Genomic DNA, 26,589 nt, shown 5'->3' on the forward strand with positions numbered 1-26,589 from the left:
CGCCCATCGAATAAAAGAGCGACTGCAAAAGCCGAACTAAAGCACCGACCAATGACGCAATTGAATCCATTGAAATCAAACGCTCTTCATCCTTGATTACTCGTACAATTAATAATTTCTAAGAAATACCGATACTGAAATAATAAGCTTCGATCAGCGCTCTTAATAAGATTTATTGTTGCTCGATATGGATTTATTGTTTGGGTTGCCATCGGGGATACCTACAAATATTTATAAACGTTTCTTTGTTTGATTCAAACTGCAAGACATGCACTGTATTAGTTCAGCTTTGGGGTAATGCATTGTGCAGGTCAGCAGAAAAGCAATAAAACGGTATGGTCGACTGTGTGGAAAATTTCAAGTTTTTTTTTCTTTTAGAGAAAGAAAACTCCTCTGAAAAAAACAGGGCATGTTTTTCGCGTTATTCGATTAAGGTGGTATTTGCGTTTCCGATTGATTAATAAATTAAATGACGCAGCCAGGAGGCGTGTAGTGTGAATCCTGCTTTAGTGAACGCTAGTAATCTGAGCATTGTCTCCCTTTTTATTGTTGAGCATTTAGAGGATGATTGGAAATTAAGGATTTTGAGCAAAAACTTGAAAGAATGGACTCTCTTTGTTCGTAAATTTAATCAAACCGAGAGACAATTCTTTTGAAAAATTCCTTCAATTCTAAAAATTTTCATGGCTTATACGAAAATTTGGTCATCGAAAAACCAGTGGCGTTCATGACAATTTGGCATTAAAAAATGAAGTGAAAATTAAAATGCTCCGATTTCAACGATATTGGGTTTCGCAGTTGGCGTACTGTACAGCTTTGATATGTCGCCGTCAAAACTTAAATCGGACAACTTCGATTTTTGGGTCTAAAAAATATCATGGACTATACATCATGAAAATTTTTGACCAAAAAAATCGAAGTTGTACGATTTAAGTTTTGAACGCGACATATCAAAGCTGCAATGTATGCCGACCGCGGAACCAAATCTCATTTGATTTAAAGCCCTCAATTGTCACTTCATTTTTTTTGCACAAAATTGTTGGGTACGCCACTGATTTTCCAATCCTCAAATTAGTAAGGTTGTCGCGCTGTTTATATATTTAAAAGGTGAATTTTTCATGATTTTAGGAACAATATATTTTCATTATTGGTTTGTCGTATTCCGTTTGTGAGGGGAATCGAAACGTTAACTTCGCTGATTTGCGTCATTGCATTATAAGCAGACATGCCTCTAGTGCCATAAATGAAAAGAAAAGCAGTGAAAACAATTTTCATTTTATTTTACACAAATCACGAAAACAAAAATAGTATTGCAGTTTGTTCTATTACTATACATGAATAAGGCTGAGCTTATCTACATCCTGCTAACAATATCAATCATATATGGAGAAAATTAATTGCCTGAATATTGGAGCTGGGACACAGATAGATATATCCTAAAAGGTACTAGAATTTTAACTAGAAGTAATAATATAATTATTTAGTTGATATGGACGTAGGTCTATATGCTATAACCCGAGACTATAATTTCTATTACCTACATTTTGTTATCGGACAATATTACACTAATCCCTAGGTATGAAGAGAAACAGTTATTTGAGAGTTAAAAGTATAAAGATTTACCAAGGAAAGATATGTTATCTTAATAATACGAATTTCGTAATAACCGTTTCCCTTTAAACTGTATAGTAACGTACAGGATGGGCAAATTAAACGACCAAAAACATGGCATTCTTGGTAAAATCATCCACTCCGTATATTTTCTTGTCCTTTAAAATAGCTTATTTCGACTAGTACTAAGTAAACCTACAGACAAATGTTAGGTTGACTATACTGATTATTACACAGTTTTGAGCTGAAAAGACATGACATATACATTTGCCTTAAAAGAGCATTTATCAATTTAAATGGAGTTAATGTAAAATGCAAAAAAAATTATGTAAAAATAAGCATTGGCAATATATTCCATATCGATCTTAACAATCCAAAACCACAATTGGACTCTTTTAAAGAGAATATTTTAGGATTACAATTCACGGGGAGCCAATTGGATGCGAAATTTAGCATTTTGCAAGATTTATCGAAAGGGTGCAATAAAGCGGCTTTACCGCACGCCTTTGCGAGATGAAACTAACTGGCTTCTCGATTACCTTTATTTAAATGTGAACAGCGTGCGGTAAAATATCACTTTTTGCATTTGTTAGGTAAATAACTATTACCGAATACAAATAAAGGCTCAATATATGAAAGGCTTGTAACAGGCTTACAACTGAATATACAAGGTGTTCAGTTGTGTGAAACACTCATGGTTACATATTTAGACTGCTCATAAAGCGGATTTTTTTTATCACACTTTTATTATTACATTTTATGCCTAAGTTCCGTATCTTACAAAAACTTTTACATAATCAATACTTAGCCACTTACCAGTAACCACCTTGCATATTACCATCGTGAATCATCCTTAAAGAAAATTTCACTGTATCCTTCTTAAGTACGTGTTCTGTAACCTACAAGTAGTAAAGCTATTTTTAGAAGTTCCTCTTTGTAGCTCTACTTCACCTTAATCTTGGATGTGATGCAAAAATTGTCAAACCTACCTTAAGTGCACTTTATGTACATTTTAAATGTGCAAGGCTTTGTGAGCTTTAAAAATTCAATAAGGCGTTTTCATTCTACACTATCAATGAAGGCACTATTAAGTGCCCCGGATTGGTATTAATGGTCACGTACTACTCTATGTGTAAGTTGAAAAACAATAATCTCTTTGTGAATTAGACTATCTTTGATTTCTTATCTACCGCACACATACACCATAGCATAAAGAATAATATCAAGACTTTGTAAATATATACTTCAGATTATATATTATTCTAAAAAGACGCTTTCCTGTGGCGCCTTGAATTAAAAACTATGTAAAAATATATCTCTACAATAAACGTAATAAAATATAAATAAAAAGATAAAAATTAAAACTTTGTTCGACAACGAGGAATGTACGGTAAATTCAAGATCTTTTTTCATTGAGATTCTTGGAAATAAAGAAATTGCACCTAACGCTCTCGCTTATAATAAAGATGCTACAGAGCTAAGAAAAAAGTTAAATAAAAACTATATACCCTTACTTAAACAAAAAACACGATTATTTCCAATCGCCGTGTCATGCTGGAGAAAGGCCCTTTCGAGTCGTAAACCTGCATGGTAACTAATAACGAAAGTGCCTATTTTAGGGACTATTTTGTGTACTTAAAAGCTACTCAATTCTAGATTAATGGAGGTGTTTATCTAGGCTTGAAATATGCGCGAAAGTTCGCGAAAAAGGCACTGTCAATCATTGCAATTCCTGTAGAAATGGAAGTTGTAAACTGCGAATTCTAGCCCCAATTTGCCTTCTTCTAGATCACACAAATTCTAAAATAAATGGAAACGTGAAAAAATATTTTTAATGTCAAACAAAAACGAAATTATAATGAACAACTGTTTAGCGGTATATATAATATTGGTACACTTGTGCATTAAGTCCATACCCGCGGCATTCAACTACATCATCATGCACTCCGAACATTTCCGGAAATGTACGAACACCATCAGCTTTGACTGACAACTGGGATTGTACAAACTGCACACTGTAATTATTCTCTCAACGTTCATAAATTTTTAGCTATTTCCCTGACTGCCTGATTACAAATGGAAACATGAACCAGTATACTATGTTTTTTCTTCTGGGGCAAGGAGGAAGGAAGGAAAACCATAGAGATTTAAGCAAGTGACCTTACGTGTTATAAGGCTACAATTATTTATTATGGAGAGTAATGAAGCTCTTTGAGACCTACTGGATTCTAAATATACTCCCTTGCTTACTTCCTCCCAATGCGGAGTGTTTCATTTATTACGACACAATGCGTTCAATGTAGGCTCAAAGTATGGATAGAAAGAAAAATCTATCCATAATTTCGCTGTCGATTATTTCCATCGGCAAGAGAAATTTCTTACCTCAAGATAATCACTCAGACCAATCCTATAGGTCATCACTTTGAACTGGAAATCAGCCATGTCGACTTCAAACGAAATACTACCTGGAAGGTCCTCTTTATGAGCACTTTTGCTCTCATCGCTGTAATTGCTATAAGGGCTACATTCGTAATGTTTCAATTCATTCGGACAATTGTCGATAATAGTCGTAAATTTCCCTGTCGAATTGCACCTAGAAGAAAGGATAAACAGTGGCGAAAATGTGAAATTGGGCATAACTTACCTGAACTCGATATTGACAAAATGATCAGGCATATACTTAGATATCGGAATAGCATATGAGAAATTATACGCATTGTACTCCCTAAACTTAAGGTAATTTTGATTCATGGGCACGCTGAAGTTCTTTCCTCGAATAATCACCTTGCAAATCTGCTGGTCGTCTACCATCACAAACAAATAAGTTTTCCTCAATCCCGGGAGTAGCGCAACTCACCTGATAAGTCATTGTCGACATTAGCAACATTGCTTAGCTCGTTGCTATGCCGCCGTCTCCTTCTGTTTTGTTTATAAATGTCATTCGAGTGAATTGGTATAGAAATCCGGTTTTTCTCTAAAGCAACGCTTTGTTGCTCTTTAAATGGTGGCGGTACACTTTGAGTTGGACAGCAATAAATCTGTAACAAAATCTTTGTAGTAAAATGACTATAACTCTACTGAGTAATTACTTGACAAAACTTTTCATCCAATCGTTGATCTACAGCTTGACATTCATCAGGACTGCCGATCATCAGCGAGTGTTGCTGTTTTGGACTAGATTCTTGTAATATTTTATTGATTTCTGTATGATAATGAAAATAGTAAGAGATGGTACAGAGTTAACTTATGGAGGTAAACATACCATCATCTCGGTTCTCACGAGTGAACGAATTCGTAGAGCTTAAAGGAGGCAAAGTGGTCCACCGAGTATCGTATTTAGGCACTGAAGGGCGCTTGGTGGAGTACGTACTGTGGTTTAATTCCAATCCGGTATATACATTCCTTTTTATGCTATTTCGCGGGTTAGTTTCTAATAGATATAATGTGGTAATCGCTGCCAAACTAAAACGATGTTCCTGTGTTCAGAAAACTGTGAAACAAGCACAACTAAACTTACCATAAAGCCATAATAAGAACTAGAATAACTATAACAACTTGTATGAACTTATTCGAACACAAATCAGCCTCCTCTTTCTCACAGTATTTACACTTGTGCCTCTTTGAGCATGTGCACCTAGACGATGACTGAGAGTATTTTGAGCTGTACACTGCAAAATTTCCAACAGTGTTCTGATTAATATACTTTCACAATATTTAATTTCTTTTTACCTGTACTGTTTGACTTTAAACTGTCCCCCCTTTTAAGTTTATTCAACTTGGTGCTGATGCGTTCCATTCTCTCCACTTGGTCAATGCGTGTTTCTAAGTTACTCACTACCTTGCACAGCTCCTTCACAGCTCCTAGATTTTCCATGAAAAGTCGAGTCTAAAATAAGAAAAGGTGAAATAGGGAGATGGGTACAGGAATAAAGGTGGCAGACTGTGAATTCCATGACCAATTTTCCTTCCTCCGGATCGTTAAAAAATGCGGATCATGCACCGCATAAATAATGTTAAACTATTTTTTAGTTTATGTAATATTAGAAAACTTGTGCAGTTGATCTGTACTCGCGCTATGCGACGACATAGATACGCGCTACGAATGCTTCCGGAAATACACGAACACCACCGACTTTGCCCGAAAACCGGGATCATGTAAACTGCACAACGAATATGTTTTCTTCATATTCAACATGAACTTGTTATGGGTTAGCGAGTGAAATTCGCCTGATAATTTTAAAAAGAATAGCTTAGAACGCGTATGTTCTTGATGTAATCGAAACTCTCACCTCACCTTATCGACAACTAAAAAATTCCGAATCAAGGTCCCATCCTCGGATATAAGATCACCGGCAGCTCTCACGGCATCCGGTAAAATTTCGGCTACTTCCTGCGCAATCACACCAGTGTCTGTGAGATTCTTCTCCTTACTCAACTGCGACGCCACGGATTCCTTCAGATTATACCTATACACCTTTATCCTTCGGACGTTCTCCAGCTGGTCAGCGGAGTTCAATTCGACTAAGTTGCTCTTGGCGCGAGAGTCTGAGGGATGGAGTATTTGACCCGTGACTTTGACGTTCCCGTGAACCACCAGGGTTTCGTCAGGTCTGTCAGTGTTTATTCCGACTTTTCCGTTGTGAAATATGGAGTCCTAGGGCAAGGAAAAACAAATTTTGTATATAGATATATAGAAATATTTGGTGTGGTACCTGGGTTTGACCCTTTTGCCAGCACAGCTCTACGTCGCTCTCAAACTGACCCGGATTCGAGGCCTGTCAAAATGTCATTTACAAATGTTTGCGGAAAACCCATGAGAAAAACACTTACTCGAACAATAATTTTCTGACTAGCATGACTTATGACTGCGAAATTTCCGTTGCTCGTGTGTGCGTGGAGACCTACCACCAACTAAAAGAAAAACGTAAAATTTCACCAAGATGCTGTTGCAGTCTGAATTTACCTGAAAATATCTTTGTTCGGGGTTGGGCTTTCCCTTCTTCCGCATGTTGTTCGACGTCGTTTCACTGAAATGCAGCCTGCCTACTGTTATTTTGGTTACTTGGGAATTCACCAATTCTACCCTGAAAAATTAAGTTTACTGTTTCATATGCTGAACGACCACTTACCACCCTCACGGTAAAAGAACGTAAAAAACTGACAATGACATTGGTTAGCTTTGTTACCCAAACTTTCCTAATTTTAGAAGAAGAATGATCTGTTTATATGATATGAAATGATACACGAGACGTTGATGTTAATAAAGTGAAGAATAATTCCGCCCAGTAGAGAGGCCATCAACGAAATAAACATACTCGATTTGGTAGTAAAACAAAGATCTAGAAGGACTGCATGGATATTTCTCGGTATTTCAAAAAAATTACTTAATTTTTAGGCCAGATGGCGGCCATATGTACGACATAAGATGCCACGATGACGTCATTATGATTTCGTCGCCGTTAACTAGGGTCTATTTTGCTAAAAAACTAGAAAAAGCAATGCTACATACACTTCTTCTAGATCGTTATTAGTAAAATTAAATTCTGAACAACCTACCACGCCCGCCGCTGTAAATAAATTAACCTATTGGCTAGGTTTACCTTGGAGACTTTTCGACTTTTAGAAACTTTAAGAAAAGAATTCTTGTCGTAAGATTTCGCAGGAGACGTCGTTTCCTTTTGTGAGAGCAATTGACTCGAATTAATACAAGGTGAAAACTTACGGCACAGGATGAAAAGGCTTTTTGCTACGGTCGCTCTGACTCTGCTCCACTTTGATCGTCTGCGATGGGCAGTCATGCTTCACTCCGTAGAAATGCAAATGAAAACTGGAGATTTTCTTCAATCCCTCTGGCGTCTTCACGAACTGAGCATCACCCAACAACTGCACATGGCAAGTTATCTAAATACACAAATAAATGTTATATTATCACCTCCTAACATTTCTCTCTCGTTTCGCTACCTGAAAATGGTTCTTTTTCTGACAGACAAACGCGTCATCAGAGTTAGAGAAGTTGAAACCTTTATCTGCGTCCACTCGATAATGAGGAGTAGCCCTGAAAGTTCATCTTATTATTAGTGTCCATCACCGAAATTCTTAAACTCACAATTCTGCCAAATTTTGATCGCACAAAGTGTGCCAACTATTTTGCTGAAACGGACTGAATCTGATGCACTGATACTGCGACTCAGACAGACAGGCTTCGGTAGATGCGTAATCTTCGTCTACAGACCCGCCGAACTGATCTGTAGGGCTCAATTGGGCTGTGGGGCAATGGTCTGTTTGCAAAAGAGAAATGATTTTTGATGCTACCATATTTATTGTGATCAAAAAACGAAAAATCCTCTTACCAGGTTCACTTTTCACCAAAGCGTTCCCATCCTGGCTGATCTTTCTCTTCTTGCATGGACTCTGCAAGTTTGTATACACGTTGGGCAAACTGCTTTCCAGACTATTCTCTATGTTGATGTTCGCCGAGTTTATGTTCGTCCTGGACACATTTTCCATCTCTGGGGAGAAAGTGAGATGCACCATGTTATGTTTTTCATCCGTAAATTCCTTCTGCTCGTACAGGGGCCTGCTGAAAGTGGCTCCTTGCTCCGACTGAACATTGGGCAATAAAATGTGTCTGTTGTTATCTGAAAAGCCATTAAATCACCAACAATTTCGACTTTTCAGGCGAATAACCCACCAGGTACATTGTCGGATAATATTATGGTATGATCACTGGAAATGCTATTCTGCAACATTCGACTGCTCAAAATATTGGAGTTCCTGACGTCTTGAGTTACCAAAAGCCTGCTGTCCTGCTTCAAAGATCAAATTAATAAAAGCCGCAATTCCCCGACCATCCTCCCAAACCTGGTGCAAAATCTCATTTCCATCAACCAATCCATCACCATTCTGGTCAGTAACAACGATATGAGACCCCAAAATCAAGTTGTTGTAGATATTCGGTCCTAAATTGGAAGTCAGAGTAGTGTAGATCGAATCGGTCCCATTTAAGGGGGCTTCGCATCCGTCTTGAGGGCTGTACGGATGTTCTGAACTGGAGTCGGGAGGGCTTTCCGGTAATGAATGCCTGGGTATCCAATAATAGAGACTGTTTTGGGGGAAAAACTGAAAAATGTTGATCATTTACCCATTGTTGTTCCTTTTATTTTCGACGATGGCATTGGGAAGTTTGCCTTCAGGTGTGTGCGGCGTCAGATCGTTGAATGCGAAGTTTTGCTGAGTTCCGCCGTCATTGTTGAAGAACTCTTCATTAAGAAATGGTGGGAACACGTTGTCTATTGCTTCGTCAAAGTCACCTCTCCCTTCTGAAAAAGAATAATTTTTAATGTAACAAAAGCATTTAATGTTATCGCTTAATTATGTGTTTTTTTTGCGCTGATGAAAAATATACAGCAATTTCTCGCCAGTGGTCAGTAAAGTTCTCAGTTAAAGGTCGAACAATGAATAGTTACTTGCAGATGAAGCGTTAATAAAGATGCGCTAATGAACTGTTCCTGAAGATCTCACCTTTTCCACATAAATACTATTTAAATAAGTAACGAGTATTAGGTTCTTTCCGTAGATTTACAGAATCAAACAAGGAGTTTCTTTTCTTTTTCCTGCCTTTTTTACCCCAGGTTCTAGGCATTTCTCCCATTCCGCTCTATTTGAGAAATTAGTTTCGCGAATGAGCCCCAATAAACCGTTTAACCCCCCCACTTGTAATTCTTGCCGACTCTGAGATCTAAAACGCCGTTCTCATTCTCGAGTATCCATTTCTTCTGACTTCTCTGCCGCATTCTTACGCATTTCCCAACAATTCGTGCGCAAAACGCCCGACCATCCTCACTTGAATGATGTGAAATAGCGAGCAGTGAACTCACCAAAATTTATCACTCATAACAGAATTACGTATACTGTGAGTCTCAAAAGATGCGCACTATTGCCCGGCAACCACTAAACAAAGCCCAGATTTATCGAACAAATAAACAGGCAATTGAGAGTATGCTCTACCACTTTGCTCAGACTCTAAAATGGATTTTCCATGTAAAATGGCGGACTAGGGACGCTGATGGCGGAACGCCCTGAGAAAAGGCCAATTTATCGCAAACATTGTAAGATAACAATTGATAATTTATTGCGATGACGAAATCTTAGGGGGACCCAGAGGGAGCTCTGGAGGAGGCTTACAGAGTTTGGTAAAAAATTAATTATGCAGATCTTTTGCGGTAATCAGTGAAAGGCTGCCAAACCTCTAAATCAACTAAGCCACACAACCGTTCACCAACCTGAGCCATTTCTATTGATTCTGGTCTCGCGGCGATCATCCATGTCCCAAAATTCCATATTTCCCTATGTAGATAACATTATCAACGACGACTTAAACAGATTCAAAAACGCACTAAGACGCGGAGAATTTCCGATAATAACACACGAATGCACGAAGTCTTTATAGGAGCAACTTCAACAAAAGAACCCTGAAATGGACTGTTAGCGTACCTAAATCAGGAATTATATCGATAAAATGAAAATTTGTTATTTCCACCCCCTACCCCTGGTATGTGGTTGCCAGGCGACCAATCTACCATTAAATTGCAGGCTCAGGTAAGTAAAAGCTGGATAGAACTTGCAGATAAGTGTTTTCTCTGGTGATTACTAATCATTAAGCCACAATTTCAGTGAGAAATATGCAACTTACGCATATAGCATGCGACAAATTAGGCGGTTATCATTCCCGCTGATAAGATGTATAATCGCTTAATTATTAATTAAACAAAAATCTGTAATTTTCCAATTTTCTCATGATTATTTAACGCAAAACCATTGGTCAGTGGTGTGCAGTATCCAGGCCAATGATATAAGTAGAAATATCGATCTTCCTTCTCATTGGCTTCGTACTTAAATGCTGGTTTGCGTGTCTAGGGTCATTTAGGGTGAGGGAGATAAAAAGGCTGAAATTCGTAAGAACTGTATGAGGAAAATTTAAGGACCCCATAAATATGAGAAAAACTTCACTATTTGATTTTATCGCTGAGCAGTGGAAAACTGATACATTGCTACACCAGTTCAAATGGGCACTTTAGAAAAACGCCCTTGGAGACGCGTTATACTCGTAAAAATAGATAAATTGAGATGTAGCTAAACCTCAGAATTCGCGATTCCGGAACTGGATATAAAATGCTTCACTAAGAATATTTTAAAGAGCATGCTTCACACTTCAGGTTATTGTTTATTATTGTCACTAACATCACAAAGAATTAGATGTTTCTTTATACTTTTTATTTCCAACAAACGGCAGCAGCAAAAAGCAAGTTCTCTCAGCTCAAAATTATTTGCTATTCCTTCATAGAAACTTCGCAGAGTTTGGCGCATTTTGTAATATCCTAATACGTTGGCCGGCTCGCTCGCCAGATCTATCCCCATTAGATTGTTATTCGTAAAGAATTATGAAACACCTCATTTACAAATCTGTACCTGCTGATATTAGTGAATTACTAAGCAGCATTGCGACCGCTCAAAAGGACCAAAGTGAAAAAGCAGAGACATTTATTTAAAGGTCAATGCAAAATTTGGGAAAGCGCAAAGGTGTGTTTGGGCAAACAGGGTATAAACGTATCGGACACCTTTTATAATTTCTTTTATTAGTTTGTTGATGCTCGTAATCAGAAAAGGAAACGTCGTTCAAAACGTGATAATCCAAGAGGGCGCTTATGGAAAAAAAAGGAAAACTGATGATGGTTACCGAAACGTGGAATTTCAAATATGAAATCGCCACGTTGTGGAAGAGGAAAGGTTCAAATGACGAAGTGTCAATCATTTTAACTGACCTCGCATCATTTACGGTCATCGAGATCCCCATGGTTGAGCTCTAGAAACGGACACCCTATATAGGTCCGTTAGTATTAAATAAAATAGCAGCTTCAACCACTTCGAGTCAGTAAAACAAATCTACAATTGTCCGCCTGTTCAAAACCTTTCAGTACACAACCGCAAATGTGATATTAGAGAAATCCGGATCCTCAACGAAAAAGGAAAGGCGGCCACCAAATCCATCCAAATCAAGAAGGGTGATTAAAATGCCATGCTCCTATACCATTAACTTAAATGCAGCCGTAACCACAAAGAAGGGACCGACCCTATTAATCCACCGTTGGCCATTTTATTGATCAAACAAACCTGCTGTCATCGATGCATAAAAATGCTGTAAATCAAGATGGTGGCCGCACGCGACCAAAGCATTAAGAGAACACGCGCGGGCTTTTTATTCCGGTACTTCGGATTTATTTTGGCGCTTTTGTCCCCAATTTTATTTATTGAGAATCCGTCGGAAATATGCGATAAGAATCTTCCCAAGACACGCCAACGTTTGGTGATACTTGGTGGTCAACTGACCGTGCAACCGCCATCGCCTCCCTGCAACGCCATTGATCACGATGGCATGAACAACGAGCATGACTAATAAGCATTAGACAAAACGATTAGGACCAAGAGGGTGGTTTTAGCATATTCGAAGAAAAAACATGAAGCGCACATGAAATACTTCAACGGGTGGTCATGTGGTACTGAAAAAGTTCTAAAAAAACGTTTAAAGGAAATAAAATTATCCGCTTTAGCCGAAACAATGTGAAGAATGCATTAATGTTGGGAAAATGGGATTGCCGGTAAATGTACAAAGCGAAATTGTTATAATGGTGTAAATGAAGGTCGACCAACTTTGACTAGTGCGACGTAATTCAAATCGACAAAGGTGGAATGGTAAATGTTGGTATTCGCGCTATTTCAGTGCCCACGTAAAATGATCTATATAATCTCAAGAGCATAAGGGCCGAAAATTTGCTCGTTAAAATTAATGCATTTACACTAAATTTTATAGCATTTGACCATCTCGTGCACATGTCCGGCTCGGAACTTTTCCCTATTCACTACGAGTCTACTAAGTAGCTCTCACGACAATTAGCATGACACATTTATCGTTTACCGAGAACTTTGAATTAGGATGGTTTTTTGGAAACACCTAACCCATACTCAAAACGCATCACGGCCCCTACCTATTTCATTCGTTTAGTACCGATACTACACTATGTTGCAAGCAAAATATCACATGCAAATTGCAATAAGAACCGCAGCAAACGGAGTGTAAACGTATCGTAAATGTACAAGAAGTATCAGCAAAAAACATCACTTAAGCTCCTGCTAAGGCGTCTTTGACTTCTTCATCAAACTGTTCTTTAGTCCAAGTGGATCCGCATATGGCTGCTTCTTCCTCTTCAAAAGCGGTCTGGTTTAGGAGAATGATTTTGTTTGTAGTCGATTGCAACCTCAATTGCAAATAACCTGAATATGTCTCAATTTCGGGTTTGCGCATCATGGCCAGGTTCCAGGTCTTCAATGGAAGTGCCCAGGGTCAAACATCACCGCTGGACGAGTTGCTCTCTTTTTTTCTCAGTTTCTCAGATGTGGATCACTTTTTAATACAGATTTTCTCGATTTCAAAAATGCTTTGAAATTAAGGTCCTCTAGAATCTTAAAAATGTAATTTGAATGTTTTTAAAGTCTCAATGGAAGTATACACTGTGTCAACATAGGGCCTACTTACGTCCATTAAAGTATTAAACATCACTGTAAAAAATCGAAATTCTTCTGAAAAATTTCAAAGGGGCAGAAATTTCCCAACTTTAACCACTTTTTATATTGTTAGCGTTTACTTTTTGGAAAATCCTAAGAGCAATTTCATTAAAAATACAAATAAAACTAACGGCTTCAATAAGATCTACCAGTCTGCGACTGGTGGATTGCTCTCCTTCTTAGAGTTCCTGAGATATGGAAGGTATTTCAATCTGTGTTTTTGAGATGCTAGAACCGACAACTCTGGAACCCAAAGATCAACCTATTAAACTTCAATAATGATTGTACTGTTATATCATGTGTTACATATCTTCATGTTATATAAAGAGTTGATGGGGCTGATGTGATGTGGTGATTAAGACATTATCCATTGGTGTGTAAAGAATTATGAACTGTTAGTTCAATCTCTGTGTTGTATTATTCAGGTGAAATTTCAAGTGAAATAATGTAACGGGGTGACGTCAATGAGTTACCACATGAGAGTGGAACTGCCTCATCTGCAAGCTGGTTGATTTATGAGGAGTGGGATACAAAACATTATTAACATCAACAATGCATTGATAGGCAGATGGTGTTAGTATTCTTCTTTGACACAGAGGCATTTCATTAAACAAAGATCAACAATATTTGTGATGATGTCTTTGGCACCCATAGCACTCTATCCCAACTATCTGAGAGATTACCAGAAAAAAATCAGGATCACAAATGTGCATAACACCCCCAGTACTACTGAAGCTCAATGCCAAGTATGAATTACTAAGCTAAGTAAAAGGGGAACCATATAGAGCATAAAGGAGAGCAGAAAAAAAGTTTCTCCTAAGAACCTAATTACAGAGCTTTGGACAGTCCTCTTTAATATTACTTCATTTATTAAGTATTGGACAAAGTACACAAGGGCTATTGAAGGCTGTACTGGCTACACTCAACATTCAATTCAATCAGAGCATGCTTATTGATGCATAAAAAGGACAAATATCCGGATTTGACCAGCTCCTAAACTGTCATTTTATTTATTATTATATACAAAGTACATTAACAAGGTCCAAGGAAACTAGCAACAGATGGATGAAATTTGACTGCACATTCTCATGTCTAATTTTCAGATAAATATTTATTTTATAGTGATATTGTTTCAAAGTTAACTTTATGTATTTTTAAAAATCAGGGCGTTTTTGAAAAAAATTTCACAGTAATATATTGTTTCTCATTCAATTGGTTATGGGGCATGAAGGGCTCTTATAGGGAAAATACATTTCTAATCAATTTTTCAGAAACTAATAGTGATCAATATATGAAACCTTTCATCACTGGAATCAATTAAAAGAGAGTAGCTGAATCAACCATTAATGCACAGCATGTTCCATTAGAAAAAGCAAAAATAATGAAAAAATTCCCTAAACGAGGTAAATAAATCAAATTGGACAGTTCCGCAAGAACAGATTGTGATAAAAATTTTCCAAAAAATTTAGCTTTTATTACATTGTCACATCAACAACAGTCCTAACTAATGTTTCTATAGAATTTAAAAAGTGATCAATATTCCATTACAAGAAGAGTAGAAAAGTTGCAAAACTTTATAAAAAACTTTAGTCACTTCTAAAATAACTACACACGCGGTGCACATTTTCGAAAACTGAAGATGGTCATAAAAGAGACTGAAACTTCAAGATAGCTACGAAGGATATTTTCACAAAACTCAAAATGGTCGCCTATACCGCTTTTTCCAAAATTCAAAATGGCGCAGTATGGAGCAGACTCTATCTATCCAGAGTACTTTTATTGGTCCATTTGTTCTTCACAACCCAATTCAAATCAAACGACCACCTGTTAACCTGTTGATCATCTTCCAATGTCGCTTTATTTATGTGTTAAGAATGTAAACATAAACCAGTTATAGATTGGAAAGAATGATAGTTTATAAACAGGCTGGTTAAGTTCGTATATAGCATTTTAAAATAAATAGCTGTAAAAACACAACACTCCCCCCTAAGAGAAAGAAAGGAGCTGATGCATTTTAGACCCAAATTATTCAATTTATTTATTAAACTAGTTAACAAAGGAGGTAATTTGTCCTCTCTAGCATGAACTCCTATCAAATGAATCAATTAGTGGAGGATGCATGCAATTATAGCAACTATTAAAGGTGAAAATCTACTCAAAGTTTCAACATATTTTGTCTTCATGTCCTATAAAAAAAATGATCCCATTTGGATCAAACTGAGACTTACCAAGAATTGTTATTAAATCCTCGTTATACTGTTCCTCCATTTTCCAAAAAAACCACTAAACGTATCAGTTCATTTTTGATGCGAAACACTTTTTTCCCCGAAACGGAAGAGATTTTCACATTTTCACTAAAGTTTTGAACTTTTCGTTTGATCTAGCAAGCTGCTGTTTTTCTGGGTTTTCCACGTTATTTGACTTTGACAGATAACTCTTGACTAATTACTTCGTTAGCAGCATAGGCAATCAACATTACAGAGTATTTAGAAAAGAAGATAAGAATGTGTACGGCGGTAAAAATTTGTCTCGCTCTTGAAAAGCTAAATAAACTCCGAAACATCCAATCGAAAAATCCACAATTTTGAATCACAACGGCAGTAATATAAATAAAAAAAGAAAAAGCCCATAACTAAGTTAGTTGGAGATGGCGCCAGGTTAGAGCATTATAACATCCACGTCGGATATGCAACCAAACAATCCCGGAAAATAAAAAAAAGCTCACAATAATAAAGTTTTTTTTTCATTGTTTTGGCTTCTGCTTGGTTTCACATCAAAACTAGATAAAAAATTGCTCACTATAATCGCGTTATCTGCTCACCGTAAGGTGACATTAAATTTAGCCCCGTGAGTTACAGTCCCATTGATAATAAGCGTTTCCATTCATACAATTTGACTTTATTGATTGAAACATCTGACATTTCTTTGAAGAAAATCTAGCAAGCGATGACCTACTCTACTAGCCCGACTGTTTACAAATTCGAGTAGACATGGCCGAATTTTCTTGCCAGCATTTTCCACTAGTTTTCCAAACGAACGGCGTGTGAAGTTCCGTGAATTTCGTCAAGGGACGGTTGTTTTCCTATCGCATTGTGATTAAATCCAGTGAATCAGTTGACAGAGTGATATAAGGGCGTTGAAGCATTTCCAGTTTCCTCAATTTTGAGTGGGCTTGGGTATGTAGCAATAATAAACAAATGATTTGCGATTTTATCAATTGTTTCATTGTTTTGCTTTTGCGTGAATGGATTGTGTAAAACATCATAAATTTCTAAATTTACAACAATTACCCTGAAAGTTTTTATTTGCAATGAAATTATTTTGAAACTTGAGTAGTGATGTTTATTGAAATGGTTTAGAGCAACATGATTTGTGGTATTTTGAGGATCTTCTAGGTTTGGCATTAACATTTACTAAGCATAATAACGAATAGTAACATGTATGCTTCAGCTGTGTGCTGATACCTTTTTTCCAACATGTTTTCACAATCTGAGGATTTTGAGAGTTTCTATTTCTTGTCACTAACATGTCTGTAAGGAGGAATCTACACCTGCCCAGAGCCAATGTTGGTGCACAGCAGAAACAGGCATAATCTAAGTATCCCCACACACTAATCACTGTGCCTCATAAGCATTCACACCGCCTTGCCCCTAAAGCCAATTCAAAAATATACAGATACATATGTTTTGACAGACCAAGTCCCTTTTTACTGCCCCAACTTTTTTGTGGTACATCACTGAGATTTGCTGACTAAAACTTTACCCCTTGAAAGAATGCAGATTAAAACTGAAATATTATATATAGGATTCTTGAAAACTCTGTATGAATTTATAATACAGATAATATAAGGAAACATGCTGCAATTTGAAGCACCATAAAGTGGTTCATTACCTCTTCCTTCCATTTTATTGGTGAGTCACCTGCTTCATTGGCTCCATTGTCTACAATGCAGTTTAAACTTATAATTATTGTTGACCTCTAAAATGTGCAAATATAATTGTTCTCAGAAGAATTCTTAAGGCAGACACTTTATTCAGTTGAGGAATATTTATTTTCCCACCCTGTATATTGTGGGACCTAAAACTGCATTATTCAAAACTCACTAACCAACAGGATATCTACATAATACCAGCCAGTTTTTAACTACAAATAAACACACTCTTCTTTTCAGAATCATCAGATTTGCCCATTGTAGTCAAAATGGAGGTTACTGAAATTGAAACAGTACATGAATCAGAAATCCAAGAGACAACCAATCCTCCATCAATACCTCCAACCAGAAAGGAAAGGAATTTTCCGTTCTTGAATCTGACAGATCAAACTACATTGAACACAAGCACCCAACCAGTATTAATAGTACAGAGCCCAAAAACTCCTACTTTGTCTAGGAAACTAAAGGCGGTTAGTTTAGACAGTGAACCACAACAGCAAGGCAACACCCTAGAGGTATGAAACATACTAAGCTCTTTATTTTTTTGTACACAATTTGAGAGTCATTTGTCCAAAAAGGTATCTCGAGATGTCTTCTCGATGCCAAACACTCCTAAAAAACAAATCAAACAGAAGCACTCCTGTGATTTCGACGACGGGGCTCCCAAGAGCACTCTAGCACCAAGTTTCAACTCCAATCTCAAGAAATTTGCGTCGAACAACAGCATCAGTGGATCGCAGACCTTGAAAACTTTGCCTGAAGTTAATGCCCTGCAAGATTTTTCGGATTGCCCCAATCCAGAACCTCCAAAAGTTCGAACTAAGGGTCTATTGGAAAGAAGAGGGTCAAATGCTAGCTTGACCATAGATCTTGGCTCCACCCTCAATATTGCAGAGGTGAAGCCAGTGCCATTCAATAGATTGAACACTGCAAAAAGCGTGTCTAATTTGTATTTGAGTTCTATGAGCAGTGAGAAATGTATTTGCGCAAAGAAGTGTGGAGAAGCAATTAAGGTAAAAATCATATTTAAAGGTCAAATTTATGACAAGTATTATTTATTATAACCAGAATAGTACAGAACGACGGAAATCTCAAGAAGCTTGTGGAGACTGTACAATTTACGAATCGGAACCCAAAGTGCATTCGGGAAAACCGCGATGTCAGAATCTCAAACGATGCCACGGGTGTGCAAAATCACGGCGAAAATCTTTGTCCAATGAAAATCTCTACGTACCACCATGCGGATTTTGCGAAGGAGAAAGCAAGGAAAGCTCAGAAATGCGAAATTGCCGGAGCAGCAATAGAAAAGCGGTGTTTCCCAGACAACCCGACTTGGATTCCTCGCAACTCCTCTCTGACGACTTTAAGATGCACATACAGAACGTTCAGTATCTACAAACGGCCGGTAAACCCATGACTGTCGAAGATCTGAGACAATTTTGTGAGGTAATGATTAGAGAATTTAGTGTTTATTCAACATCACCAAATTCTAGTGTTTATAGCGTTAACCCTGCATCGACATTCAATCAAAAACACAATATTGTTGGTTAGTTCAAGACCCAATATTTGATTCTTTTACGATTGTTTTATTTATAGGCTGGTCGGGTAAGAAAGCTGCAACAGGAATTTTGGGAAGTGCCATTAAACCTCCAGGAAAAATGTTATGTTTCCGGAAGCCAAAGTAAAAACAGGTATCGGGGAGTGTGGCCTAACGAACACAGCCGAGTACGTCTTCCTAGTAGCGGGGGGTATATACACGCAAATTACATAAAGGTAGGACAGTTCAAAAGAAGATGGTTGGTTAGTTCAACCGATTTGTTTCTTTAGGGACCTGATTATACTGAAACTGCATATATTGCGACACAAGGGCCGTTATCGCATACTTGTACGGATTTTTGGGAAATGGTTTGGCACACACAAGTACGTTCTTGCTCAAAACACAACAAAATTTATTTTTGTGTACTGAAAACCCCATTTTTCTAGTGTAAATGTATAGTAATGCTGACAGGGCTAGTGGAGAAGGGTCGAAACAAATGCGAGCTCTACTTCCCTTTGGGTAAAAAGACTGACACTGCAGAAAAAACGTTCTTTTACGTCAAAACGCCCAAAGTGCGGGACAAATTCACCTTTGATAGCCATTTAAACAGCAACAGTTATGACATAGAAACTTACGAGTTCGAGGAGAAGAATGAGGTTACGTTTGGAAAATACAAAATAACTTACGTGGGCCAAAGAAACATTGACGACTGTCAAATCAGGCGATTGGAATTGATAAAAACAGATATGAATGTGGAAGCAAGGACGATCAATCATTACTGGTTGTCAAATTGGCCTGACCATAAAAAGACCAATGCAGCACAGGTGCTGAAAATGGCCATTGATGTGTTGAGATTACTAGATAGTTCCAAAGATGACATATCAGGGGGTAAGTTCTAAGTCAATTTATACACCCAAAAACATGGTTAATTCATTTCTGTTATTAAATGTTAGGACTGGAGCCACTTCATTTATAACAAAAAAACATTCTTTCTAGAATTTCTTAATGCAGTTACCAAACCTGGTGGGGAGTTGCCACAAATTGATCTCAGGAATGTTGAACCAGGGGGCAGCCATCCTAGGACACAAACAACTAGCGAATCTACTAATAGAATAGGTAACAATAGTCGTAGAAAAGACAACGGAAGTCAAAAAACGTTCAACTTCTGCATGGATAATAGTGAAACTTGCATAAACATTGACTCTCAGAATTCACAAACGGTCACCTTTAACTTTACTTCGGCTACTCAGTACAGTGAAACTGTTTATCAAAGCATTACCACTAGTGAATCCTGTTTGGCTCAAATAAGGCAAAAAGAATGCGAAGCTTCCACCAGCCAGTCAAAAAGCAGGGAAGGCTCTATATCTGACTTTAACAAAGAAGTTCTGACTAACAGATGCAGCTTAGACTCAAAGTTGCAGCATTTGAATAAAATGAGCGATTTTAAAAATAATTTTAAGCGAGACGTAGGGCCTCTGAAGGCGAAACCCTCAAGTTCGGAAAGAAAAAAGTCGGCCGAAAATATTCGATTGCCAATTGTTTGCCATTGCAGTGCGGGTATTGGTCGGACTGGCTGTTTTCTAGCCATTTTAAACGGAATTCAACAGCTTAGATCAAACAGTAATGTAGACATATTAGCGATTCTGTGTTCCCTGCGGTTGAATAGAGGCGGTATGGTTCAGACTGCTGAGCAGTACGAGCTAATACATCGAGTATTAAGTTTGTATAACGAGAGTATCTGAGATTTCTAGATTAATGGGCATTTATTTGAGTATTTAGTACGTTTGGAGAACTGGAACTGTGTTAACAAATATTAATAAAGTAAGTGATTGTATCAAAACGGTGGCCTGAGACACGCACATTAGATAGGAAATAGGAGAAGTGAGTTTTTGAAGAATTTTGGGTCTGTATAAAAGTGTACTTTAATCAGAGGCAAAAGTTATCATAATGGTTAATGCACAAGGTGTAATAAATGGGTATCTCTTTTGGGTGTTTTCAAAGTAACTGCAATCTGTATGATGTTAAAATTTAATATTGACCACCACTGAAGAGCACAATTTTGTCCGTATTTCACCAACTTTCTATCTCTTGCGATTTTCGAGATCGTCGAGTTGGAATTCGAATTTGAAACATTCTCAAAAAAGTCAAGTAACATAGTTAATTATCATATAAATCATACTTTTCTTTTGTAAACAATATGAAAGTGTTTGTTAACGATGGACATTAAATATTGTCAGAATAACCAGACACACACTGACTTGAACTGTGCGATAAGGAACCTTTTCCACCCGCACAGTTTTTCTGTAGAAATATTACAATTAAGCTAAAATTTTCCCATGTGAAAGTATCTTGTACAGTTTTCGATATACAGTATATTAAAGTTTATCTTATTTTTTTCCAATTTTAATTACAGCTCCACAGTTTTTGAGATAATTCCTTCAAATGTTCTATGCACTAGTTGAATTTCTTTTGGAACAGTTTCATGAAATTTAGGAACTCTTTTTCCCCCTACATTTTATTCTAAAGTTGTCACCATTTATAAACATAAAAAGTCTTTACCAGTGGATACCCGAGGGTAATAATTTAAAACAGACATCTAAAAAAAACTGTCGGAGCTGAAGGCAAAATTTCAAACCGATATCTAAAAAAAATTAGCCGAACTAGAGGCGTAATTTGAAAAAATATGCGAGTGACAGTTCTGTGTGTGGTTATCTAAGAACGAAGGCATAGACGCCCAATCGAGTATAATGTGTAATTTACACTTAAGGAATAAAAGACCATTGTATCGGACATATAGTAAAGCTGACCTTCATTGGCTGATATTTCTCACCTGAGTTGAAAATAGGGTTTTCCTCTCAGCTGAGCAGTAAAACATTCATTGTAAAGGCACAATATTAATTTCTACCCAACTTTAGAGACTGTCTTCATCTCCAAATGATGTTTTTAACCTAAACTAGTGAGGAATGTGAAGGAAATTATTTGAACTCTGAAAAGGTTATTTTATGTTACCATTAAATAAACCATCACTTTGTGCATAGCTCCAAAGTTTGTTCTCCCCCAGTGAATATGATTGGCACTAAACCCTCCCTTTGCTTATAACTTAACACTAGCTTAAAGCTCCGCCATTTTCCATAAAATCCTCGTAAACCCCAGGATTTTCTTCTAAATACTGTTTATTATGTGATATAATATTTTTAACTGTTGTAAATCTTGTACATATTTTTATATTTTTTTATATGTTATGTTATTGATTTTGTATGAGAAGGTATATTATATTATAATATCAAATGTTTTTATTGTCGGAGGATTTATCACGCAACGCGCGAAAGCAAACGGTTAGATTTAATCTATAAACCTATTGTTCAACTAATTTTATGTCGTGTGTAACGTGGATGCCAGAGAAGGCGTCAAAAATAACCGTTGTATAATTGTTTAGTTGCAGTTGTAGTTAGAAATATGGGTATTATTATTTCAGCAATATATACAGGGTTCATTATTGTACTATTATTCCCAGGGTATTCTTTTCAGTTTAACGAATGCTATCGAAGGGCGTTAAGTAGTCACTTATTGTAACTAAAAATATTTGAATAGGACATTCATAGTCATAATTCACTAATGGATGATCCAAGAAAATTTTAAAGTCGTATTTGCAATCAATTTTATAGTCCAATTTAATTAGCTATCAAAAATATAATTTTTCACTAGCAATGTAGTTAATAAAAGTAAATACAGGACAAAACTAGATGTGCACAAAACAACTGTTTTCTGCATAAGCTGAAAAGAGCCAGACAAAAACTACAACATTTAATTGACTTGAACCAGGAACCTTTTTGTAATAGCTGCTTGATTCCATATATTTCTTAAACTCTCCAGTATTCAGTACAAATTTTTTCACTCACGTCTAAATTCATTTTTGTTTTTACTATAATGGCAGTTCCCACTAGACACTCTTGTATTTTTTCCGTGTAAGTAGCTAAGGACGTTAGTAATAAATCAGTCTAAATATGCTCAAAAATTATCTGCGAATACCGAATGTGTAGACACAACCTTGTTTATCCAATTTTGTCGGTATTTGATTATCCTAAAACCTAATATTTTGTACCTAATAAGCAAATAAAGCTTTTAATTAAACAAATAAATTTAATACTAAAGTAATTATTACAATGTTAGATGTATGTGCCATATACTACTATTATACATACTAACATTTTGAGTAACGTACTGCATGGCAGGTGTCTCTTTTTCTGTAAGAAAACTTTGGGATAATACTTACGTCCCGTTTGAAGGGGTTTATATTTAAACGTTTTTTAATTGTATAAAATAAACAAGTAAAGTATTATCATTCTCGTTTTCTTCAATATTTCACCAATTTTGTAGGCACCTATCAGTTGATTGAAAAGGCAAAGGAGCTGTCTTTCTATCAACGGATTGTCTTGGATATTTCTCCAGGGTGGCGATTCTCCATGAGGTTGAAGGTTTGTTTTGCAGAGTAGCTCCCTGAGAAGCCCTCACTAACACCTGTATTTTGCTTGTGAGCCTCTGGAAAGAGACCTGAGCTTTGTTCTCTTTTAAAGAGGTCCCAGCGGATGACAGTGGTCTGATATGCCGTGTATATCTAGTATGAGGTCGATCACTGTTTGTTACAGCTGAAAGTAAAAACTCACCCCTTATCGACGATCTCAAGATCAATGAAGCCCAGAAACTTCATCAAATAGAGTCTCTTGTTTTGTTTCTGCCTGTTCATATGATATAATGAGAGTTAGACTTATTGTAAATATTCAGACCAGTTTTGTGCAATAAAAATTCGAGATTCTTAGTTCGCTTTAATTGCTGCTTTACTTTAATGCTGCTCATGTAAAAATATTAAATATAAAAGGACAAAATACTTAAAAACATTAGACTAATTCTGTGGAAACCTTTCTCTTCACATCTTACATCCAATCATTCTTTGATTGGTGCATCTTTCACATCATTTAGCCACAGAGTCTCTGACTTTCTTCCTCACATGTCTTAATCATTCTCTCCCATTCATTGCAGCTTTAGACAGGCGTTGCATGTCCAACTGAGCTTGAGCTATATCACTCAAAGCTGCCTGGATCTTCTCCAGTAATTCTTGACCAGATCGTACCACTGCATCTAAGCGATCTGCAGCTTCTTGATTTTCTTGTTCTAATTGGCGAAGACTCGCTAACTAAAAATAGTATTGAAATGGAAATATGTCACAATTTAAAAAAGTTGAACTTTTTGAATCTTCAAGTAGTAAAGTTAATATAAAGCAATCATATCTGTGCTTAATTACCTACCTGTAATTCTGTAGAATTTTCTTCGCTGGGTAATGATTCTATAAGGGTGTCAATATCCTTCGCACATCTTGCAATCAAGGTGGTAAAGAGTTGAACATAGTCTTCCTGGAGGAATTACTTAATAGATTTGTTTTTTTATTCACAAGCAATTGCAATATAAAAAGTGCCTGGGGAAGCCAAGGCAAAGAACAATTTTTAAGATATAAACAACTGAGATTATGTAAAACTTTTAAGTGGGAAAGTATGGGATACAAGTAGGTACCAAAATAAATAGAGAGTCAACTGGGGAAGTCTATGGTCCCCACTAACCTGGGTTTGTTGTTGGGGCGTCTGTGAACCACTCCTATCGAAATTTGGGAATTTACTAGGTGGAGCAAACTGCTGCAGAATTCCTATGCTGTTGCAGAAGTGTTCTGCTTGCTAAAAATCAAAACTATTTTTTGCCTTTTGCAGCACAACTTGGGAATGTGACACAATGTCTTGTAGTCTCCAAAAGCAAAGATACAAAGAGTCATTTCTTACCTGATTTATACAATCTTGTAGTTGTGTTAATCGATCTGCCATTGTATTTATATTGGCCTAGGAAATTTAATAGAAAAAATGCACTTAACACAAGGCACGAAGCTCTAACACAGATCGAAAGACCGCTGTGAATTCTGAACCAACATGAAACAAAATAATACTTAAAATGTAAATATACAAATTAAGTGTGTCACTGTCAATAAAAACACATTGACACTCAATTAAACTTACAAGTTAACCTCAATCTCTCATAACATCGGGGGTACTCTGAAAAAAACAACCGCTGGAAGGACATTTTGACCTTAAATTAGAAGTTTAAAACCATAAATAATCAATTTCAATTCAGTCACCCCCTATGCCATTAAAATACTTCGCTTCTAAAAATAAATTCATCAAATAAACCACAAAATACCCCCATAGTGCAATGAAAGTTTGGAATTAACTTCCGATGACATAACCTCATTATTCTTCTTAATAGCAATTTTTTTTCTATTATAATTTAAAAATTTTTAAAATTGTTTTTCTCAATTTCACCTCAAAGTAACAAGAAAGGTATATTTTCGATAAACAAGTAAAAACACCATTATATTACAATGTGGCCTGTAATATTTGCAGTGCTAAAAAGGTACTCCCCATATGTAACCCTGCCCTTTGCAGGGCTTGTGGGATTCATTGGATATAATTTAGAAAATATCTTGTCAGACAAATACACTCCTTACAACAGTAAGTAAATTCCAACTCTTTTCTTAATTTACTTCTTAATGCTGCACTAAGCTCATATTCCTTATAAGTTTTAGTCACAAATTTTAACTTTAAAGAGAAATAAAACTAGTATTTTTTCTTATACCTAGTGTGACAAGTTGACACTATTTCACTGTTCAATTTTTAGAATCAATAGAAGAACAACGCAAAGAGCGATTATTGGATGAAGAGAAACTAAAGAATGCTGAAAATATTGATAAACTGAAGTACAAGGCTAATGTTTTAGGGCAGAATTTATCCCCCTCTTTATCCAGTTAATTCTTAATTTATACTAGTAAACCAGGTTTTGTGATGTTATAATACTTGAGAGATGTCAACTAGTTATTAATTTATTTTGTAAAAGTAAATGTGAGTTAAAAAGTCAATGTTATTCTTAGTCAGTTTTAATGGGGTGTAGTTGGCAAATTCGTCGCTGCACTAACCCTTATTGGTATGTGAAGAGGTATTTAAACGAAACTGAAAATAAATCCAAGAATTCAAAATGTTAATACCAAATTTAACGTAATAAATTTGTTATTTAGCAGCGCTCGGCGCAACACTCCACTGGCCCGTGGCACCTCCGCCGCTTAGTTGACAAACGAATAACAGAAATTTTTGTCGCTCGACACACAATTTCAGAAATCCGAACGTATACGAAACAATTTTTCCAGTATTCTCAAATACGAATTTGAAAAGTGTGTTTTTCATCTGTTCAGCCAGACAGTCTTGCATGAATAGTCGTTAAGTTTCTATGAAATTAACTTTTAACTCCGTATAAACTTTTCGGAAGTTTTTTCACCCGAAACTTTAAATTTTCGAAACCTAAATGAGAAAATCTAGTTATGCTATTAATACTAACATTTTAAACATAATTGTTTTGTATCCAAAGCTTTTTTCGCAAAAAGTGTCGCACTCACGTAACACATTTTTATAAAAGCTTATGTAGATTTGTTTAAACTGACAATAATCAAACACTAATCACTTACCACAAATTAACCTTTTGGAATGATTGAGACAAGGAATTTTTAAAGTCTTTCGCATAATTTACATCCTCGTATTTTATACGCTTCAGTTCTATTAAGTTCTATATTTTATAACAATTTTCTCGTAACTCCTATTGATGTCCACCAAAATGTCAAGAGAGGTTTTTGTCGGGAACCTTAATGAACGATAAATATTAGTCTTAGTTTCAGTTCAGAATAGCAACGAAGACCTTTACAGGTGCGTGAAGAGTTTTTCTCGAAAATAACATTTTTGGGAAATTTACAGTTTTCGGTAAATTAAGTAATTTATTGTTTTCCTCTCAAGCAGGAAGATATTTTTTA

The 26,589-nt window shown here is 36.4% G+C and overlaps 4 protein-coding genes across 5 annotated transcripts; 2 read left to right on the plus strand and 2 right to left on the minus strand.

The window, feature by feature from the left end:
* Positions 1 to 1,259: 1,259 nt before the first annotated feature.
* On the minus strand, positions 1,260 to 15,655 carry LOC136344863 (myelin regulatory factor-like protein). 2 transcript variants are annotated; one of them, XM_066292735.1, is made up of 20 exons: positions 15,459 to 15,655; positions 8,753 to 8,930; positions 8,473 to 8,692; positions 8,303 to 8,417; positions 7,962 to 8,249; positions 7,718 to 7,889; positions 7,573 to 7,666; positions 7,334 to 7,512; positions 6,575 to 6,695; positions 6,442 to 6,522; positions 6,324 to 6,386; positions 5,906 to 6,265; positions 5,341 to 5,497; positions 5,129 to 5,279; positions 4,874 to 5,073; positions 4,701 to 4,813; positions 4,469 to 4,649; positions 4,256 to 4,415; positions 3,994 to 4,204; positions 1,260 to 3,411 (listed from the first exon to the last, which is right to left on the minus strand). In XM_066292735.1, exons 1-20 carry the CDS (start codon positions 15,496 to 15,498, stop codon positions 3,328 to 3,330), a joined length of 3,168 nt encoding a protein of 1,055 aa, XP_066148832.1. In that variant the 5' UTR covers positions 15,499 to 15,655; the 3' UTR covers positions 1,260 to 3,327. The 2 variants fall into 2 exon arrangements, with proteins under 2 accessions (XP_066148832.1, XP_066148831.1); XM_066292734.1 differs by lacking the exon at positions 15,459 to 15,655 and adding an exon at positions 9,894 to 10,089.
* A 310-nt stretch (positions 15,656 to 15,965) lies between these two features.
* Positions 15,966 to 21,523, plus strand: LOC136345078 (receptor-type tyrosine-protein phosphatase S-like). Its single transcript, XM_066293084.1, has 8 exons — positions 15,966 to 16,406; positions 17,402 to 17,676; positions 17,740 to 18,174; positions 18,230 to 18,607; positions 18,758 to 18,934; positions 18,989 to 19,081; positions 19,145 to 19,586; positions 19,695 to 21,523. The coding sequence occupies exons 2-8, from the start codon at positions 17,431 to 17,433 to the stop codon at positions 20,438 to 20,440; spliced, it is 2,517 nt and encodes an 838-aa protein (XP_066149181.1). The 5' UTR covers positions 15,966 to 16,406; positions 17,402 to 17,430; the 3' UTR covers positions 20,441 to 21,523.
* A 1,985-nt stretch (positions 21,524 to 23,508) lies between these two features.
* Positions 23,509 to 24,768, minus strand: MED21 (mediator complex subunit 21). Its single transcript, XM_066293092.1, has 4 exons — positions 24,524 to 24,768; positions 24,311 to 24,421; positions 24,002 to 24,106; positions 23,509 to 23,889 (listed from the first exon to the last, which is right to left on the minus strand). Exons 1-4 carry the CDS (start codon positions 24,563 to 24,565, stop codon positions 23,713 to 23,715), a joined length of 435 nt encoding a protein of 144 aa, XP_066149189.1. The 5' UTR covers positions 24,566 to 24,768; the 3' UTR covers positions 23,509 to 23,712.
* A 211-nt stretch (positions 24,769 to 24,979) lies between these two features.
* Positions 24,980 to 25,650, plus strand: LOC136345085 (small integral membrane protein 12). The gene is made up of 2 exons (XM_066293093.1): positions 24,980 to 25,246; positions 25,413 to 25,650. The coding sequence occupies exons 1-2, from the start codon at positions 25,117 to 25,119 to the stop codon at positions 25,541 to 25,543; spliced, it is 261 nt and encodes an 86-aa protein (XP_066149190.1). The 5' UTR covers positions 24,980 to 25,116; the 3' UTR covers positions 25,544 to 25,650.
* Positions 25,651 to 26,589: the final 939 nt, after the last annotated feature.

Source organism: Euwallacea fornicatus, chromosome 18 (assembly GCF_040115645.1).
Source record: "Euwallacea fornicatus isolate EFF26 chromosome 18, ASM4011564v1, whole genome shotgun sequence".
NCBI classification, from domain to species: domain Eukaryota; kingdom Metazoa; phylum Arthropoda; class Insecta; order Coleoptera; family Curculionidae; genus Euwallacea; species Euwallacea fornicatus.

Excerpts from the sequence above, each read along its gene's own strand:
- LOC136344863 (XM_066292734.1), bottom strand. The coding sequence starts at position 9,951 with ATGGAATTTTGGGACATGGATGATCGCCGCGAGACCAGAATCAATAGA. Across the intron at positions 7,890-7,961 it reads TTTGGTGAAAAGTGAACCTG|ACCATTGCCCCACAGCCCAA; the intron begins GTAAGAGGATTT and ends TTTTGCAAACAG. Across the intron at positions 3,412-3,993 it reads GTCTGAGTGATTATCTTGAG|AATTTGTGTGATCTAGAAGA; the intron begins GTAAGAAATTTC and ends CATTTATTTTAG.
- LOC136345078 (XM_066293084.1), top strand. The coding sequence starts at position 17,431 with ATGGAGGTTACTGAAATTGAAACAGTACATGAATCAGAAATCCAAGAG. Across the intron at positions 18,175-18,229 it reads AGTGTGGAGAAGCAATTAAG|AATAGTACAGAACGACGGAA; the intron begins GTAAAAATCATA and ends TATTATAACCAG. Across the intron at positions 18,608-18,757 it reads ATCTGAGACAATTTTGTGAG|GCTGGTCGGGTAAGAAAGCT; the intron begins GTAATGATTAGA and ends TTTTATTTATAG.
- MED21 (XM_066293092.1), bottom strand. The coding sequence starts at position 24,565 with ATGGCAGATCGATTAACACAACTACAAGATTGTATAAATCAG. Across the intron at positions 24,422-24,523 it reads TACAAGATTGTATAAATCAG|CAAGCAGAACACTTCTGCAA; the intron begins GTAAGAAATGAC and ends TTTGATTTTTAG. Across the intron at positions 24,107-24,310 it reads CGCCCCAACAACAAACCCAG|GAAGACTATGTTCAACTCTT; the intron begins GTTAGTGGGGAC and ends TAATTCCTCCAG.
- LOC136345085 (XM_066293093.1), top strand. The coding sequence starts at position 25,117 with ATGTGGCCTGTAATATTTGCAGTGCTAAAAAGGTACTCCCCATATGTA. Across the intron at positions 25,247-25,412 it reads CAAATACACTCCTTACAACA|AATCAATAGAAGAACAACGC; the intron begins GTAAGTAAATTC and ends TTCAATTTTTAG.